Below are 19,085 nucleotides of genomic sequence, written 5' to 3'. Positions count from 1 at the left end.
GTCGTCCATCTTCTTATTCGGATGCAGGCTACGTTCCCACAGATGATGCCAAAATATTCATGCCCGAATGAGAAGTTGGAAGGCTGGGGATGTGGTGACCTCCTGACAGGATGAAGACCTCCTGTAAAACAAAACCAAACCAGGAAAGGGGTCCCTAGCGTTGGCCCTCCGACGCTCAAGTCAGAATCAGGAAGAGAAACAGGGTAATTGAAAAGTAGATCAATCTTGTCTTTCCTCATACCTGACATATCCTTTTATACCTCTCTTAGTGACCTTTCATCTGCCCTTGTTTTAATGATATTAACTGCCAGAGGAAGATTTCTTTGTTTTAACTTCTATGCCTTAATGATAGTTGGAGTATTCTTCTTTATCTTGGCTTATTCGTATTTAATGATAGACAGAGTGTTCTCTTTTGTTTTCTTGTCCCTTCCTGTATAATGTTATTCCTTGCGTTGGCTGGGCGCACCGAGCGCCTCGCTTACCTGCCGCTCGGAGCACCTGGCTACAAGTTGGTCCATTCGCCCGACCAACCCTTGGTTTATTCAAGCTGGTCGGCTGATCCGCTCGGCCACCCCTTTGCCGATCGGGATAGCCAGTCAGCCACCCTTGGCCGAGGGATTTGACCGTCTTGACTTTGACCGACCTCGTGCCATTTGACCCATGACAGGTGGGCTCCCCTTATCATCACATCATATTATGTATACATTATAAAATACAAAATGGGCAGGTTTTAAACAAAAAATTAGCATTTTGTGATGAATTTGCCAAAGGAAAATTTTCATCGCCAAATTATCTATCATAAATCAATGTACATAGTAAATATGCGATGAATCCCATTTTCATCGTAGATTTGCAACGAAAATGGATTTCTTCTAGATTTCACGACGAATCCATTTAGTTTGCAAATCTATGATGAAAACGGGATTCATCATGATTTGCAACGAAAATGAATTCATCCCAGATTTGATGATGAATCCATTTTCGTTGTAAATCTGCGATGAAAATATGATTCGTTGCAGATTTACAATGAAATATATTCATCTCAGATTTGGTGACGAATCTATTTTCATTGTAAATCTCTGATGAAAACGAGATTCGTCGCTAAATCAAAGACAAAAATATGTTTTCATTGCAGATTTGCATTTGGTGAATTGTGCGATGAACTTTATTTTTGTTGCAAAATTGTAATGAATTTTGTGATGAAAATAATTGTCGTAGAATTGACAACGAATTTATATTTTTTTGTCGTAGGATTTGATGACGATTTATTAACTACAAAAATATTTTCATCATAGAGTTCGTTGCAAAATTTTTTTACTACAATTTTTTTTAAAAAATTCATCGTAAATGTCTTTTTTTTTAATAGTGAAAGGGAGTTCCTTTGATTTTTTTTCTTAATATTCTTTATCAATTTAGTTCTAGCAATTATTAGTTGTTATATTATTGTTATCATACAACTGTTATAGCATAATTGTTATAATAACTGATTATAATTTCAAAATAATAGAGAATAACGGTAAATTAGAGAAAAATCACTAATCACAATGTTAACTTTGCATGCAATCCTTATGTCTAAAAAACTTTGTTTCCACTCCCCATGCAAAGTATTATTTGTTTCAACTCCCTCATGCAAATATTGATACTTAAATTGCCCCTCAGATTTTTTAGGAACAAAAATTCCAAAATTGAGTACAAAAAGTCCAAAAACGAGTATAATTCTTCTTAAAGTCAATACTTTATATTAAAAATCGAGTAAATTTTCTATCAAAATTGTCCCTCTTATTTTTTAGGTATAAAAAAATCTAAAAATAAGTATAATTCTTGTTAAATTCAACATTTTACACTATAATCTAGTATTCTATACTAGGATCTAGTATATTTTCTATCGAAATTAACCCTCATATTTTTCGGTACAATAGTTTAAAAATGAGTATAATTCTTATTAAATTCAGCACATTAAATTAAAATTGAGTATATTTTGATGTGAAAAAAAAAACATATTCAATTTGATAGAAAATATACTAGATTCTAATTTAATATACTGAATTTAAGAATATTTATACTGATTTTTGGACTTTTTGTACCTAAAAATATCATGGGCAATTAGATAAATATGTTTGACTGGGGAGTGAAAATAAAGATTTTCATAGATGGAGACTATATACAAAGATTTGTTTACCAATGAGGACTGCATGCAAATTTTCCCTTAGAATAATTGCTTCAGCGAATTTTGATTACAAATTTATTGATTACCCCACGGTATTCAGAATTTCAAATTGTTGACATGAGTCTCAGAATATTAGGGGTGTTGGTAAATAAATATGATAACTTAGTTAGGTCTTTCAACATTGATTTTAAAAATTCATAGTGGTCGATTTAGGGTGTGAGATATAGATCTGAGGATGTGCTTATACCCAGTAGACTCAAGTGTAATGGTAAGTGATTCTGAAGTTTCTAAAATTATTGTCGACTCTTTGTTGAAACTTGTTGATGACCTCATGCATCTAAAAAATATTTCAAATTAAGATATTGCTTGCAGCTTGCTGAGTGTAATCATGCCTTTTGGGTATGAATTTTAGAGCCTAAATTCTGAAATTGACATAATCTTAAATTATTTTATCACGAGCTCATTAGATTGTAATATAACGGAGCACGACAAATTTATCAGTTGATTGTCCACGGCAGTTGACTGATAATGCAGTATATGGCTAATCATGGTGAAGTATAATGTAAAATAGTATGTATTTTGATATCAAATATCAAACTTATATAAGTATGTATTTTGATAGTAAGAAAAGTTAGCTATTGCCGAAAGATAATATTTTAATTTTTATTGATTATTTAATGTTTAGAAGTTAAGCACACCCATCACGTAGATCCGTTGATAAACCCACTCAGTCACCATGCAGCAATATACAAATCTTCTTCCTCAACCCCCCGGTCAAACAAATGCCTTCTCAAATCCCTTTGCTCCTCCTCTTCATGATCTCGCCGCTGCTACTGGCAGCACCACCACCAGTTTCAGCTCAGCTATCGCCGGAATTCTACGAGACCAGCTGCCCCGACGCACTGTCCATCATCGGCGCCTCCGTGAGAGCCGCCGTGGCCGGCGATCCTCGAGTCGCCGCTTCCCTGCTCCGGCTTCACTTCCACGACTGCTTCGTTCAAGAACGTCTGCCTGTTCCTTCTCCTCTCGATTGATTCACGGCATTAATTCTAATTAGTCTGATCGTGAACAGGGTTGTGATGCGTCGGTGTTGCTGGACGACGTCGCCGGGAGTTTCACCGGCGAGAAGACAGCGTTCCCCAACCGCGATTCGCTGAGGGGATTCGAGGTCGTCGACGTCATCAAAGCGAGGCTCGAGGTCGCCTGCCCGCTCGTCGTCTCCTGCGCCGACATCGTCGCCGTCGCCGCCCGCGACGCCGTCGCAGCCGTACGTAGCCTCCTTCCATAAATTAATACAATTTGTTGAATATTAAATTATTTCATGTGAATTAATTTATTTTGAGGCAATTTCTATAATTCTCTTAAAATTTATTAGCTTCTTCAAAACACTTCCTTTTCAAAATGGTCCCTAAAATCTGTATTTTGGTATTAGAATGGAGACATCTTAATAAATAAAAAATAAGCCTATCAGGGGTTATCTTGGCATTAATAAATTTGAGAGGTTTTTTTATATATTTTCCCTTTAATTTTGGGTAATTTCTAAAATTTACTTAAAATTTAGTAAATTTTTTTAAGAATACATCCTCTCAAAATGGTCCCAAAATATTTATTTTGATTTTAGAATGGAGACATTTTGATAAAGAAAAATAGAGATATCTAGGGGCTATCTTGGCATTAACAAAATTTGAGAGGAGTTTTTGATATTTTTCCTTATTTTGGGGGCAATTCCTAAAATTCCCTGAAAATTTAATAGCCTTTTTCAAATACTTCCTTTTCAAAATGGTCCCTACAATATGTATTTTGATTTTAGAATGGAGACATTTTAATTTTAAAAATAGAAACAACAAAGGGTTATCTTGGCATTAACTAAAAAGTTTTATATTAAACTTAAATTTAAGTTTAAGATTCTATTTAATTGGATTAGGTTAGAGGTTCAATTTTATCAAAACAGAATGATTAATTAAAAAATATTTGCAATTGAAATATTTATAGTTAGGTGGTCCTTTGTGGACGGTTCAACTAGGGAGGAGAGACTCCACCTCAGCGAGCTTAAGCTCCAGCAACTCCGATCTCCCGAGTCCATTTTCAGATCTTAACATCCTCATCTCTGCATTTGCTAAGAAGGGGCTCAGTATCACTGACATGATTGCTCTTTCCGGTAATACAATTTACGATACTCTTTAAACTCTATTTACTTAGCATTGAGTTTAACTTATGTTCATTGTAGGCTCTCATACAATAGGCCAAGCGCGATGCACCGTGTTCCGAACACGAATCTATAGCGACAACAATGTAAACTCATCTTTTGCTTCACTATTGCGATCAAAGTGCTCAATGTTCGGCAAGGACAACGACTTATCTCCGCTCGACATGTCGACGCCAACTGTCTTCGACAATGGCTACTACAAAAATCTATTGAACAAGAGGGGGCTCCTCCACTCGGACCAACAACTCTACCTCAATGAATCAGGTTTAGTCAGCTCTCAAGTTAGTTTATATGCCAAAAATTCTACCAAATTCTTCAGGGATTTCGCTAGCGCAATGGTAAAGATGGGCAACATCGGTCCTCTCACAGGCGAAAACGGTGAAATAAGGACTAACTGCAGAAAGATCAACTGACTTCACTCGATATGAAGAAACAAAAAGTATTGGTATAGTGATTGTGTGTACAAAAACATTGAAAAGGAGTTGTGTTTTTGCGTGTATCAAGTATTGTATTTGTTGAACTAAAAATAGTCTATCAAACATATTTGAGACACTCAATTTTCGAGGAGACTAAAGGCTCCTTGCTCGAATCGAATAGTGTCAAAGTTTCTTCGATCTTTCATAGGGTATTTGCTCATGTAAAATTAATTTAATCTGTTGAACAAAAAGACAACCCCCTTCAAATGACAGAAACACAGTCGAACTCTTCTCCGGCTGATCCCCACAAGTTTTCGTATAGTTCTTTTGCGAAGAACTTAACATTTGTACATAAAACCATACAACAGTTTGGCTTACATTCACTTTTGATGGTTAAATAACCACATCTCTTCTCTTCTTCGGATTCGTTTCAGGATTCCCCATTCTCATCATGGCTACAAACTCGTCGTAGTTGATGTGACCGTCCTGTTGTATCGTAAGATAAAAGTAAAGGATGTTACATTTGTTGATCATGAACAACTAATTTCCATTAACTTACATTGTCGACATCAGCTTCATCGATAACACCCTTGATTTCGGCTTCATCATACATTCCTTTCTCTTTCAGAGCTTGCTCGAGTTCTTCCCTCGTGATATAGCTTAAAACAATACGACAATTGGATCATCAAAAAGTTGCATCTACTACTACAAAAAAAAAAAAAGTTGTGTTGCTCTAACTTACCCACTGTTATCTTTATCGAAGAATTGGAATGCTGTGTATAGATGCTCCTCTCTGTCCATCCTATTCATGTGTACCGTTGCTGTGATGAACTCCTCATAGTCGATAGTTCCATTACCGTCGGCATCAGCCTGAACGACCACTAAAGGTTAGTGCAAAAGCCAAGTAAATCGATAATTAAGTTCGTGTAAGCTTACAGCTTCCATCAGCTGTTTAACTTCATATTCAGACAATTTAGTTCCTTGCTTAGCAAGACCATGCTTGAGTTCTTCTAAAGTAATAGTTCCGCTATTATCGGAGTCCATACTCTTGAACATTTCCTTCAAACCTTGAATCTCCTCCTCTGATAAGCAACCGGCTATTACCTGCAAATAAAGTTATACGAATACGATAAAGACTTATCGATAATTTAAGGGTTTGTGGACCTTATGTATAAATTAGGCTTACCCTTAAAGCAGCCTTCTTAAACTGGTTCATTGCTCTGAATTGTTTCAGTCTGTTAATAACCGCGTTATCGAGTGGTGTATCGGGTGCTTCTCCGTCTTCTTTGATCCAAGGATGATCTGCATTGCGAGTTCACGATAAGTGGATCGTATCTGAAAGTGAAGTATTACCGTTCCTCAATAAAAGGAGATCATACTGAGGACTTCGAATGCCGTTAGCCTCTGCTTGGGATCTATGTGTAGCATTTTCCGAACAAGATCTTTAGCACTGGGCGAAATGTTTGGCCAAGGATCGCTTGTGAAGTCGATCTGCCCTCTCAGAATAGCATTGAAGATCCCTTGTTCAGATTCTGTTGGAACCAATGTTAGCTTTAATTTTTGTTTCGATGAGGAACAAAAGTTGTGAATTGTGGAATAAAGGAAGATGTACCAACCAGCCCAAAAAGGAGGAACACCACAGAGGAAAATGTAGAGCATGACTCCTATGCTCCAAATATCGGCTTCGGGTCCATACCGTCGCTTGAGGACTTCAGGTGCTATGTAATATGCACTGCCCACTATGTCTTTGAACACCTCGCCTGTTCAGGAAAGAAAAGTCAGGTCGGTTCTGTTTGGAAAGGATGATGCAACTATTTCACACTATCATTGTGCAAAAGGCAGGTCCCGCCGCCCAGCGACCCCCTAGGCCTGGCCCCACAGGGATCATAGGAGGAGGTAAATCAGCGGTGAATGCTAGCCCGGGTAAAGCGTGGTATCTCTGGAATTTAACACAGCCGGCACTATTTCACACTATCATGTATATATGAAGGGGGGCATACTTGTTAGTCCTATGAATGTAACATACATATTCATTCTAGCTAACTTACTTGATTGTCTAATGGAAAGACAACCCTTCACCCTACTAAGGGATCTACATATCGATCCTATTAGCGGTCATGAATGCAACATTCAAATTTAGTCTAACTTTGTGACTATCTGTGATCTTTAATTTGAACGAAATAAAGGCCGGTACTATAGTCATATATGGACTAAAATTAAAGAAAAGGAAGATGGCCGGAAATGGAAATGGAAATGGAAATGATTGACCTTGCTTGAAGAAGACAGAGAGGCCGAAATCGGTGGCCTTGAGCGGCGCGTCCTCGTCTTTGTTGAGCAAGAGGAAGTTCTCCGGCTTGAGGTCTCTGTGGATGACCCCCATGGAATGGAAGGTGTGCAAGATCTGTACGATGGTCCTCAGCAGAGAGGCGGCGGCCCGCTCGGTGTAGTGGCCCTTGGCGATGATGCGGTCGAAGAGTTCGCCGCCGGAGCAGAGCTCCATGACGAGGTGCACCGACTGCTTGTCTTCGTAGGCGCCCTTGAGCTCGACGATGTTGGGCTGGCCGGAGAGGTGGTACATGATCTGCACCTCCCTCCTCACGTCCTCGATGTCCTCCTTGTTCGTCAGCTTCCTCTTCGCGATGGTCTTGCAGGCAAGTTTCTCGCCGGTGGCCTTGTGGGTGCAGAGGTGGGTGACGCCGAACTGGCCGCGGCCGAGCTCTTTTCCGAGGGAGTAGGTGGCGCGGACGTCCTCCATGGGCCGGCCGAGCACGGGGCCGATCGGGGCGGCGGGCTTGGCCGCCGGGATGGCGGGGGGCTTCTGGATGGCGGAGGTGGACTCCGAATCCACCTCGGCACCAGAGTCAGCGGCGACCTCGGCGGCCGCCGCCTCGTCGGCCGGCTCTTTGTTAAAGCAGTTGCCCATGGGGGGAGGGTGGCGGAGGGGGGTGTTGGCCGGCCTCGGCTGCTAGAGGGGGAGAAGACGAGGCATGGCGAAGGGGAGGAGAGGGAGAGGGAGGATTTTGATGGGAGAAGAGGCGCCATGGATTGGATTGGAGGAGGTGAGTCGCCGGAGCAGAGGCTGGGAGAGATTCACGGGGACCGAACTCAAAAAAAGGATGGGCTTCGGGTTATTCTTGTTCTTGGTTGCTTGCTGAGCTGGCACGACAGGGACATTAGATTTTATTTCCGAATCCAACTCGAGTTCTAATCAGATCCCTGTCCGAACTTTCTATAAATGGCAATTTTAAAAGTTATTTTATGATTGTTGTTGTTAAGTTGCGGTAATTTTTAGTTAAGTTGATAATTAGGTGAGTCTTATCCTACCATTTTTATTTGAATATATATATTTTTTAAAAAATAAAAAGTATGTTTTAAAAATATAAAAATAATATTTGTATATTAAAAATATTCTTATTATATGATCCTGTCCGAACCAGGGGTCAACGAACGCTGGGGACGTGGCGCTCCCTACTAGATCCTCAGGTGCTCCGGCGAACCTGCAACAAAACCGAGCCGGGAGGGGTGTCCCGGCGACGGTCCTCCAACGCTCAAGTCAGGCGAGGAAATAGCAAAGAAGTGGCTTTTTTGTAGAAGACTCATGTACCTCCGGTGAAGAAATGGAGACCTTATATAGACCTCTCAAAGAAGCTTGGGCGCGCCAATCAAAGCAACCACCTGCTTTTGACCATGCCCAGGTATGGGTCTGTCAGAAGGGCCATGCCCAGATATGGATCTGTCAGGAAGACGTCCATGAGGCCATACTGCTACTGTATCAACCTTTCCATGATGTGACGGCAAGATCCTCCATCGTGCGATCTTGTGTGCGGCCTAATCATCAGACATGCTTCTGCTGCTATCCCATATCCCGAGCCGAGCGCATAGGCCGCTCGGCCACCTTTTATCTTGGCCGAACGGACAACCTGCTCGGCCCTTTGGTCCCAGCTGAGCGGATTCCCGCTCGGCCCTTCGATCCTCCTGCCTTGGCGTCGGAAACCCAAGCCCATGGATGGGTTATTTCTAGCTCCGCTCGGACCCTTACCCGCTTGACCAGCCTTCCATCCGTCCTTAGGCTGGGACCCTTCAGAGGGTGGGCCCCCCATTCTTACAGCCAGATCACTTGCCTTTCCTTCAAGTCTAGTCGAAGGGGGCAGCGAGTCCGACTGACTGGACTATGTGTCCGAGCGGGCGGTCGTCGCCTTCCAGTCGCTTATAATATCCCTGGGGTCGTTCGGCCCTTCTGCCAAATTCAGCCGCTCGGCTCTTAGTTATGGTTGTCTTGTCGCTCAACGTGGATATTTGCTTGTCTAAATCTTCTCGAAAATCACGCAAATCCTCTTCATTAAGGCGAAGCGTGCGCGGTATGGGCGCATTAATTGCGCTTGATGACAGAGCGCCACGTGGCTCCTTTTGCGTGGCGGTGATGATCCGTACGATGGGACGCCGATTGCTTTGAAATGGACGGTTAGATGATGACCTTGTCTTCCGTGACCTGCATCCGACGGCGGAGGCCGACCGACCTCAGCCGTATAAAGCCTCCGTCTCCTTCCTTCGCCGCATATTCGCTCGTGCGTTGCCTTCTGCTTCTTCCTCTGCCGTGACCTCCGGCGATCCAGTTCTTGTTTTTCGGCGGCTACCATCTCACCGGTGATCCTTTCCGTCCGTTTCCTTCTCAGTGAGTCTTCTCCCTTCGTTTACAAGGTCTTCCCAACTTGTTTTGCCTCTTTTGCTTCCATTCCTTCGATTCCTCGCTATCTTTTTGCTTCTTCGAGATGGCAAGCTCCTCCGAACCCGCTGTTGGTGTTCATGGCCCTTGGTACCTGACCATGGAGAGTCGGTTTGATGAGGGGGGTGCTCGGCGCCTTGTTCGGACATATGGGATTCCCGATAACTATGAAATAGTTGTAGCCAACCCGACTGACCGGCCCCATGACCCCCCGATCGGCACCATTTGTTTTTTTCTAGACCAATTCCAGGGCGGCCTTAGATTTCCTACCCATCCCTTTATTTTAGAGGTTTGTAACTATTTTCGCATCCCGCTCGGCCAACTGGTGCCGAATGGTCGTCCTCTTTAAGCTGCACAGTATCCCTCTTGACCCCAAAATATTCCACTTCTTTTTCTACCCTAAACAATCCGAGCTGGGCACTTTTATCTTCCAAAGTAGAATAGGCTTTAGATTTTTTGATAATATGTCGACCTCCAACAAACACTGGAAGGAGTTTTTCTTCTATATCCGGCTTCCCGAGCGGCCAGCATTCCGAACCAAATGGCGGACGTCTCAGCCGGAGCTCGGCAAGTTCAGAAGCAACCCAGCCTATCTTCATGCGGTGAACTGGTTATCCGGTCAGCGGTACAAGATCGACCAGTTGCTTCTCAAGGGGGTGTTGTATATTTTTAGGTTGTCTCCCGTTCGGGCCAATCTTCCCTACTGCATGGGTAAGAGATTCTTTACTCCCTTCACCTTTTTTATCTAACTGATTTTAATTTCTTCCATTGCAGCTGAAGTCATGTGGCGCTCCAAGGCTACCGCTCATTTGAAATTGAATGCCGTGGAAATTGAGGCGGCCACCAAAAAAGAGCTCGCCGAGCGGGGTCTCATCCCCAGCCGGAAACAGAAGCTGCCCCATCCGCTTCAACGGAGGTTGAGGCGGATCCTGTTTCCTCAGCCCCCGCCGAGCTGGGGGTTCCTCAGGTCGGGGATCCACCATTGGAAGTTCGGCGAAAGCGTCGAAGAGACTCCAGCCTTCCGCCGCCACAAGAGGGGGAACCACAGGCGCCGATCGGCGTAACTTCGCCTGCTCGCACGCCATCACAGATCGGGACCCCCGTGGCTTCGCCTACCGCACAGCCCTCCGGCTCTCCTCCCCGGACTCGTCGCCGTTTACGTCGGTTGGGCGAAACTTCCACCATAGGGGAGTCTTCGCATCAAGCGGCCGCCACTGAAGAAGCGTCGTCCGGTCATCCGACCATCAAGACCACCCTCCGATTCCCATCGGAGGAATATTTACTGTCCGCCGATCGGCCCTCGAGCCCTGTTCACGAAATAACCCTGACGGGTCCGCTCGCCAAGCTTTTTGAGGACGCGCAGATTCAAGTGGCCCTCATGATGCCCAAGCAGCTCGGCGACAACAACATGCAGCAGGCCACTCAGGTAAATTCATTTTTCTTCTCGCAAGATGCTACTGTTTGATCCCTGATTTCATTATTTCCCTTACAGCGTTGGGCTGAGCAAATCGCCACTAGCCATCGGCTAGCCGAGCTGGAGGAGCTCCTGGAAAAACTCCAAGTGTCGGGAGGTGCGTCTGCTGAGCGAGAAAAACAAGCCTTCGAGGCCGAACTGGCTACAGAGGTGGCTCGGCTAGAGGGCCAAGTCAAGAAGCGCGAAGCGGATGCCAAACGCGCTACTGCCCGGAAGAAGCGAGCGGTAGCCGATTTGGACAAGATGAAAGTAGATGTCCGTGCGCTAGATCAGCGATCCAAGGATCTGGAGGCCCAGCTGAACGCCGAGCGAGAGGTCCGTTCGGCGGAACGCACAAAGGCCGAGGTGGACTTGAAGGCTGTACAAGATACTTTAACCGCTTCCCGAGCGGCACTTAAAAAATATAAGGAGGGAGAGCCGAACCGCCTAGCAGCAGCGCGCCAAGAATACCTCCGCTCGGAGAGGTTCGGCGCAAAATTCGGCGGCAACGTCTCTTCTACTTTCGCCACCATGGCGTATTTAAGAAGGGTGGCCACCTTCCCGAGGGAATGCATATTCCCGCCTCCGACCTGGCGGCCATGATTGATGATATCCCGGACGCCTTCTTTAATTTTGAAGATCCGGAGTGATGCGAGTTCCTTTTTAAGTACTTCCTGTATTTCATCCGCTCGGCGGATGTAAACTTTTTGTACGTGCCGGTCGGCATAATTTTTCTTCTAATGAAACGCTGCTCCTTTGCCTTTGTCTTCGTGCTCATTATCTATAATATTTTTCTGTTTGCTTAACGTTTATGCTTAGAGTCAGTCATGCTCTTAAGCGTTCTCCGTCACGCGGCCGATCGGCTTAACCCATTAAACAAATTTCGAGCGGGGAAGACTACTCGCACTGCACGTATCTGGCTTACGTGAATTCAGCTAATGCCAAGTATCGAAGGTCCAACCCCCGATCGGGCCTGAATGTTTTAATATTCGTAGTTTCCGCGGTCTTATTCTGATATTCGTTCATCCGCCCGGGGTATTATAGTCGCCGGACCGACTCGATGTTTGATGACGGGGCTCGTCGGCGCGGATATTTATAGCCGATCGGCGCGGCTCTCGATGTTTAACGACGGTGCTCGTCGGCGCGGATGTTTATAGCCGATCGGCGCGGCTCTCGATGTTTAACGACGGTGCTCGTCGGCGCGGATGTTTATAGCCGATCGGCGCGGCTCTCGATGTTTAACGACGGAGCTCGTCGGCGCGGATGTTTATAGCCGATCGGCGCGGGTCTCGATGTTTAACGACGGTGCTCGTCGGCGCGGATGTTTATAGCCGATCGGCGCGGCTCTCGATGTTTAACGACGGTGCTCGTCGGCGCGGATATTTATAGCCGATCGGCGCGACTCTACGGTTTAACGTCTGGACTAGACGACGCGGATGTTTATAGCCGATCGGCGCGGCTCTCGATGTTTAACGACGGTGCTCGTCGGCGCGGATATTTATAGCCGATCGGCGCGGCTCTACGGTTTAACGTCTGGGCTAGACGGTCGTTTAAGGCTAATTTTAACGCTCCTGTTCGGCGCAGCTTTAAAATATACAATTAGCGCCATATTACACCACTTTGCTTCCCGCACGTGGCCTTCGGTTTTTGTGTCGATGCTTGGATATCGTACGCCGGCCGAACGGCACGGGGGTCTTCCGCATTGAGCATTTTGGCTCGGATAATTTACCTCCGTCCGAACGGTGCGGGGCCTTCGATCCTCGAGGGCTTGGCTCGACCCATTTACCTCCGGCCGAACGGCGCGGGGCCTTCGTTCCTCGCCAATGCCTTGTATTTGTTCTCTTGATTCTTCATTTCTGCATTTCCAGTATTAGTCGAAAAAAGTACACAGGATGATTTACATTGGCACACCTTTCACCCCGCCCGGTAAGGCTGGAGGTGGTTCGTGCTCCACGGTCTATCTAGCTGTCGGCCGTCCTCATCCTCCAAATAATATGCGCCCGAGCGGAGCTTTTCGATGATTTTGAACGGGCCAGCCCACGACGCTTCAAGCTTGCCGACGTCGCCGACCGGCTTGACTTTCTTCCAGACCAGGTCGCCGACCTGGAACGATCGGGGAATGACGCGCCGGTTGTAGTTTTGCTTCATCTGTTGACGGTACGCCATCAGCCGAACGGATGCCTTGGCACGCTCTTCGTCAACCAAATCCAGCTCCATGTTTCTCCGTTCGGCGTTGTCATCATCGTAGCTCTGGATCCGGGCGGACTCGACGCCGACTTCAACTGGAATGACTGCTTCGCCGCCGTACACCAGATGAAAAGGTGTGACGCCCGTTGCGTCCTTAGGAGTTGTCCGGATGGCCCATAAAACGCCCGACACTTCATCCGGCCAACTCCCCCCCCCCCCACGTGGTCGAGCCGAGTGCGTAGAATACGGAGAATTTCCTGGTTGGCTACTTCGGCTTGACCGTTGCTTTGGGGGGTAAAATGTTGCTCGATGCCGTAGCTCTTGCACCAATCCTCTAACATCTTCCCTGTGAACTGCCGCCCGTTGTCGGACACTAGTCGACGAGGGATGCCGAACCGACAAATGATGTGTTGCCAGATGAATTTTTTAACCATTTGTTCAGTGATCTTTGCTAGCGGCTCGGCCTCCACCCACTTGGAGAAATAGTCTACCGCCACTAGTAAGAATTTCCTCTGCCCAGCCGCCATCGGAAATGGACCGACAATATCCATCCCCCATTGGTCGAACGGGCATGAAACGCTTGACGCCTTCATTTCTTCGGCCGGTCGGTGAGAGAAGTTGTGATACTTCTGGCATGAAAGGCAGGTAGATACTGTCCGAGCGGCATCTATTTGTAAAGTTGGCCAAAAGTATCCGGCTAAGAGGATCTTCTTGACCAATGAGCGCCCGCCTGGATGACCCCCGCATGATCCTTGATGTACTTCCTGGAGGATGTAAGCTGAGTCTTCCGAGCTTACACATTTCAGCAGCAGGCGCGAGAAAGCTTTCTTGTAAAGCTGATCTCCGATGAGTGTAAACCAACCGGCTCTTCTTCTGAGGAGCCGGGCTGCATATTCATCGGAGGGTGTGGTGCCCGAACGGAGAAATTCTGTAATAGGTGTCCTCCAGTCGCTTGGAAACGTGAGGCCTTGCATCCGATCGACGTGCGCCACCAGCAGTACTTTTTCAATTGGTTGCTGAATGACAACTGGTGTTATTGAACTCGCGAGTTTGGCTAACTTGTCTGCTGCCTGGTTCTCCGTTCGGGGGATCTTCTGTATAAGAACCTCTCGGAAAGTAGCTTTGAGTTTTTCAAAAGCCTCAACGTAGAGTTTAAGCCGAACATTGTTGATTTCAAAGGTGCCAGAAAGTTGTTGAGCGGCCAACTGTGAATCCGAATAGAGGGTCACCCGACCGGCACCCACATGCCGGGCCGCCTACAATCCGGCTATGAGGGCCTCATACTCTGCTTCGTTGTTGGTAGCTTTATAATCCAGCAGGACGGATAGGTGCATCTTCTCTTCTTGAGGTGAGAGCAGCAATATTCCAATCCCACTTCCGAGCCGAGTGGAGGACCCATCCACATATATTCTCCACATAGCTTCCGGTTCTGGCCTTTGCACTTCGGTTACAAAATCAGCCAAGGATTGGGCTTTGATCGCCGAGCGGGGTTGATATTGGATGTCAAATTCACTTAGTTCTGTCGTCCACTTGATGAGCCGTCCGGACGCTTCTGGATTTAACAGTACTCTTCCGAGTGGACTGTTCGTCCGGACAATGATGGTGTGAGCCAAGAAATACGGTCGAAGGCGCCGAGCGGCTAGAACCAAAGCAAAGGCCAACTTCTCGAGCCCGGTGTAACGAGATTCAGCATCTTTTAAAATGTGGCTTAGAAAATACACCGGTTGCTCTTCGCCGCTCGCCCTCACAAGTGCTGAGCCTACAGCATGTTCAGTTGACGACAGATACATATAAAGTGACTCACCCCCGATCGGCTTGGCAAGTACAGGCAGAGAAGTTAGATATGTTTTCAATTCTTCAAATGCTCGGTCACATCCTTCATCCCACTGAAACTTCGTAGCCTTGCGCAGGATCTTGAAGAATGGAAGGCTCCGGTCGGCGGTTTTGGAGATGAATCTGGACAAAGCAGTTATCCGACCGGTCAACCGCTGTACTTCCCATGTATTTCTTGGAGGCGGCATGTCTTGCAGAGCTTTCACCTTGTTGGGATTGGCTTCGATTCTCCGCTCGGTCACTATGTACCCCAAGAAACGCCCTCTTTTTGCTCCGAAGAGGCACTTTTGGGGATTTAGCCTGACTCCATATTTGCGAAGCGTTCGGAAGGTTTCTTCCATGTCCTTGAAGAGATCGACCGCTCGGACAGATTTGATAAGAATGTCGTCCACATAGACTTCCAGATTACGCCCGATCTGCTCCTTGAACACCTTGTTCATCAGGCGTTGATAGGTGGCCCCGACATTCTTCAATCCGAACGGCATTACATTGTAGCAATATGTGCCGTCGACCGTTACGAAGCTTACTTTTTCGAGCGGCACTTGATGATATCCTTGATAGGCGTCAAGCATGCAAATTAATTCGCAGCCGGCCGTAGAGTCCACCAGCTGATCTATCCGGGGCAGAGGATAGAAGTCCTTGGGGCATGCTTTGTTTAAGTCCCGAAAGTCGATGCAGACTCTCCACTTGCCGCCCGGCTTGGAGACTAATACTACGTTAGCCAGCCAGCTCGGGAACTGCACTTCTCGTATGTGGCCGGCCTCCAGAAGTTTCTCTACTTCCGCCCGGATGATGGCATTCTGCTCGGCACTGAAATCCCTTTTTCTCTGCTTCACTGGCCGAGCGTCCGGTCGGACATGCAATTCATGTTGTGCTATGCTCGGCGAAATTCCAGGCAATTCATGTGTCGACCAGACGAATACATCATGGTTTCGTCGGAGGCATTGGATCAGCTCCTCCTTCTGCTTCTCCTCCAGATCAGAGGCAACAAAAGTCGTGGCCTCCGATCGGGTCGGATGAATCTGCACCTCTTCTTTTTCCTCGTAAATTAAGGCGGGTGGCTTTTCAGTGATAGTATTTACCTCGATTCGAGGCACCTTCCGAGCGGAGTTGGATTCTGCTCGGACCATCTCGATGTAGCATCGCCGAGCTGCTAACTGGTCTCCCCGTACTTCTCCCACCTTGTCTTCGACGGGGAACTTCATCTTCTGGTGGAAGGTTGAGACGACCGCTCGGAATTCGCCGAGCGCCGGTCGTCCCAAAATGACGTTGTAGGACGAGGGAGAGTCAACCACCACGAAATTTATTGTCCTGGTCCTCCTGAGCGGCTCCTCTCCCAGCGAGGTAGCCAACCGGATCTGTCTGACCGGCTGAACTTCATTGCCCGTAAATCCGTAGAGGGGGGTCGTCATGGGCTGCAGCTCGGCTCGATCAATTTGCAGCGCTTTAATGAGCAGCGCGTCGTCGTGGGGCACTTCAACTCCTTCTAAGTCTCCGGGCCCGAAAGTGATTTCCGGTCCACTTGCCCGCTCTTGGCTACAGCCGACTGCGTGGATCTGCAGCTGCCGGACGCCCGCCTTTCTGGCTCGGTTGGAGTCTCCTCCGGTCGGCCCGCCTGCAATAACGTTGATCTCGCCCCGGGAAGTATTGCTTCTGTTTTCTTCTTCTCGAGTGGACGGTCGGGACCGTTCTCTGGACGCCCGTCGATTCTCCTGTCTCGGAGATCGGTGCCGATCGGGCGTCTGTTGATGACGCCTCTCGGTGCGTGTCCGATCGGCTTCATAGGTCCTTTGTCTCCTGTCGATGGGAGGTGACCGTCATTCGGCTTTCCTGGGAACGGGATTGGCCACGAAGGGAAGACTTCGACAATCCTTCGTGTTGTGCGTATTTGTCTGGTGGAAGGAGCAGAACATAGGGGTCCACCTCTTCTTTGGCTTTGGCCGAGCGGCAGCCACTTCTTGTACGTGTGACCTGGCATGGGGGGATCGGACTGCTTCGGCTCTTGGTCCTCTAGGTGGCTGCTGAGCGGCGTGCTGTTTCCGCTCGGCATGAATAGGTGCCCGCTCGGTAGGAGTTTCCTTTTTCCGGGCGGCTTGTGCTTTTTCCACGTTTATGTATTCGTTAGCCCGATGTAGAATATGATCATAATCTCGGGGCGGCTTTCGGATGAGCGACCGGAAGAAGTCCCCATCCACAAGGCCCTGCGTGAAGACATTCATCATCGTCTCCGATGTGGCCGTCGGGATATCCATCGCCACTTGGTTGAATCGCTGGATGTAAGCTCGAAGCGATTCTCTTGGCTCTTGCTTGATGGCAAACAAGCTGACACTTGTCTTCTGATAACGCCGACTGCTGGCGAAGTGGTGGAGGAAGGCCGTTCGGAAGTCCTTGAAGCTAGTGATGGATCCGTCCGGCAGCCTCCGAAACTACCGTTGAGCCGATCCCGAGAGAGTTGTAAGGAAGACGCGACACTTTACTCCATCTGTATATTGATGGAATGTAGCTGTGTTATCAAACTTACCCAGATGATCATCCGGGTCCGTTGTTCCGTTGTACTCGCCGATCGTCGGAGGCACGTAGTGCTTGGGTAAAGGGTCTCGTAGAATAGCCTCCGAGAATTGGCGATTGATCCGCTCGGGAGATGAGTCCGCCCGGGGAGCTTTCCCTTTTCTGTCATCCCGCCTTGGCATTTCATCTGAAGAAGAGCCTCTATCTCTTCGAGCTGGTGCGGCTTCAGGGGTGCGAAATAAGGCCCGATGGAATGCGACGTTGGCTTGAGGTGCTTCCGCTCGGCCACCAGACGCAGATGTTGCTTGTTGCTCCGGCCGTTCGGCTGCTGCTTTTTGTTTTTGCTCCATAAGTTTGGTGGCCCTCATCTCGACTAGAGCATCGAGTTCTTCTGTTGAAAGCGTCACCGTGTGTTGTCGTCCAGCCTCGTCCATTGTTCCTGTTCGAATGCAGGTGCGTTCCCACAGACGGCGCCAAATTGATCCTGTCCGAACCAGGGGTCAACGAACGCTGGGGACGTGGCGCTCCCTACTAGATCCTCAGGTGCTCCGGCGAACCTGCAACAAAACCGAGCCGGGAGGGGTGTCCCGGCGACGGCCCTCCGACGCTCAAGTCAGGCGAGGAAATAGCAAAGAAGTGGCTTTTTTGTAGAAGACTCGTGTACCTCCGGTGAAGAAATGGAGACCTTATATAGACCTCTCAAAGAAGCCTGGGCGCGCCAATCAAAGCAACCACCTGCTTTTGACCATGCCCAGGTATGGGTCTGTCAGAAGGGCCATGCCCAGATATGGATCTGTCAGGAAGACGTCCATGAGGCCATACTGCTACTGTATCAACCTTTCCATGATGTGACGGCAAGATCCTCCATCGTGCGATCTTGTGTACGGCCTAATCATCAGACATGCTTCTGCTGCTATCCCATATCCCGAGCCGAGCGCATAGGCCGCTCGGCCACCTTTGTACCCTCGCCCTTATCTTGGCCGAACGGACAACCTGCTCGGCCCTTTGGTCCCAGCCGAGCGGATTCCCGCTCGGCCCTTCGATCCTCCTGCCTTGGCGTCGGAAACCCAAGCCCATGGATGAGTTATTTCTAGCTTCGCTCGGACCCTTACCCGCTTGACCAGCCTTCCATCCGTCCTTAGGCTGGGACCCTTCAGAGGGTGGGCCCCCCATTCTTACAGCCGGATCATTATAAAAGTAAGAATGAGGGAATGGATTCATTCTCAAACCTTGTGTTTGGTTGATGAGAATGGAATCAAAATTTTGTAATGAAATCTAAAAATTTGGGTATGAATGAGTTTTGATGGAATGAGAATAAAAATTAAGTTTTAGACGAAAATACCTTTAATATATTTGTTCATTTTTTCTTTCATTTCACTTTCTCTCCTTATTCTCTCTCATCATACTTTCTCTCTCTTCATTATATCATCACATTTTCTCTCTCAATATACTTTCTCTCTCCTTATTCCCTCTTATATACATTCTCTACCATTTTCTCTCTGTATTCTCTCCCATCATACACTCTCTCATTATTTTCTATCTCTTCATTTTTTTCATCATACTTTCTCTCTCATCCTTTTTTCTCTCTCTTC

At 47.2% G+C, this 19,085-nt stretch overlaps 2 protein-coding genes across 2 annotated transcripts; one reads left to right on the top strand and one right to left on the bottom strand.

Moving 5' to 3' along the window:
• Positions 1-2,953: 2,953 nt before the first annotated feature.
• On the top strand, positions 2,954-4,864 carry LOC121973720 (cationic peroxidase 1-like). Its single transcript, XM_042525097.1, has 4 exons — positions 2,954-3,162; positions 3,225-3,434; positions 4,160-4,325; positions 4,395-4,864. Exons 1-4 carry the CDS (start codon positions 2,983-2,985, stop codon positions 4,784-4,786), a joined length of 948 nt encoding a protein of 315 aa, XP_042381031.1. The 5' UTR covers positions 2,954-2,982; the 3' UTR covers positions 4,787-4,864.
• Positions 4,865-5,182: 318 nt separating this feature from the next.
• On the bottom strand, positions 5,183-7,609 carry LOC121973718 (calcium-dependent protein kinase 2-like). The gene is made up of 8 exons (XM_042525096.1): positions 7,058-7,609; positions 6,406-6,549; positions 6,169-6,321; positions 5,976-6,091; positions 5,726-5,893; positions 5,532-5,659; positions 5,349-5,448; positions 5,183-5,275 (listed from the first exon to the last, which is right to left on the bottom strand). Exons 1-8 carry the CDS (start codon positions 7,542-7,544, stop codon positions 5,183-5,185), a joined length of 1,389 nt encoding a protein of 462 aa, XP_042381030.1. The 5' UTR covers positions 7,545-7,609.
• Between the last annotated feature and the right edge of the window lie 11,476 nt (positions 7,610-19,085).

The sequence above is a fragment of the Zingiber officinale genome, chromosome 4A (assembly GCF_018446385.1).
Source record: "Zingiber officinale cultivar Zhangliang chromosome 4A, Zo_v1.1, whole genome shotgun sequence".
Lineage (NCBI taxonomy): Eukaryota > Viridiplantae > Streptophyta > Magnoliopsida > Zingiberales > Zingiberaceae > Zingiber > Zingiber officinale.
Note: the sequence above shows the minus strand (reverse complement) of the source record. Positions and strands in the feature narration are given on the sequence as shown.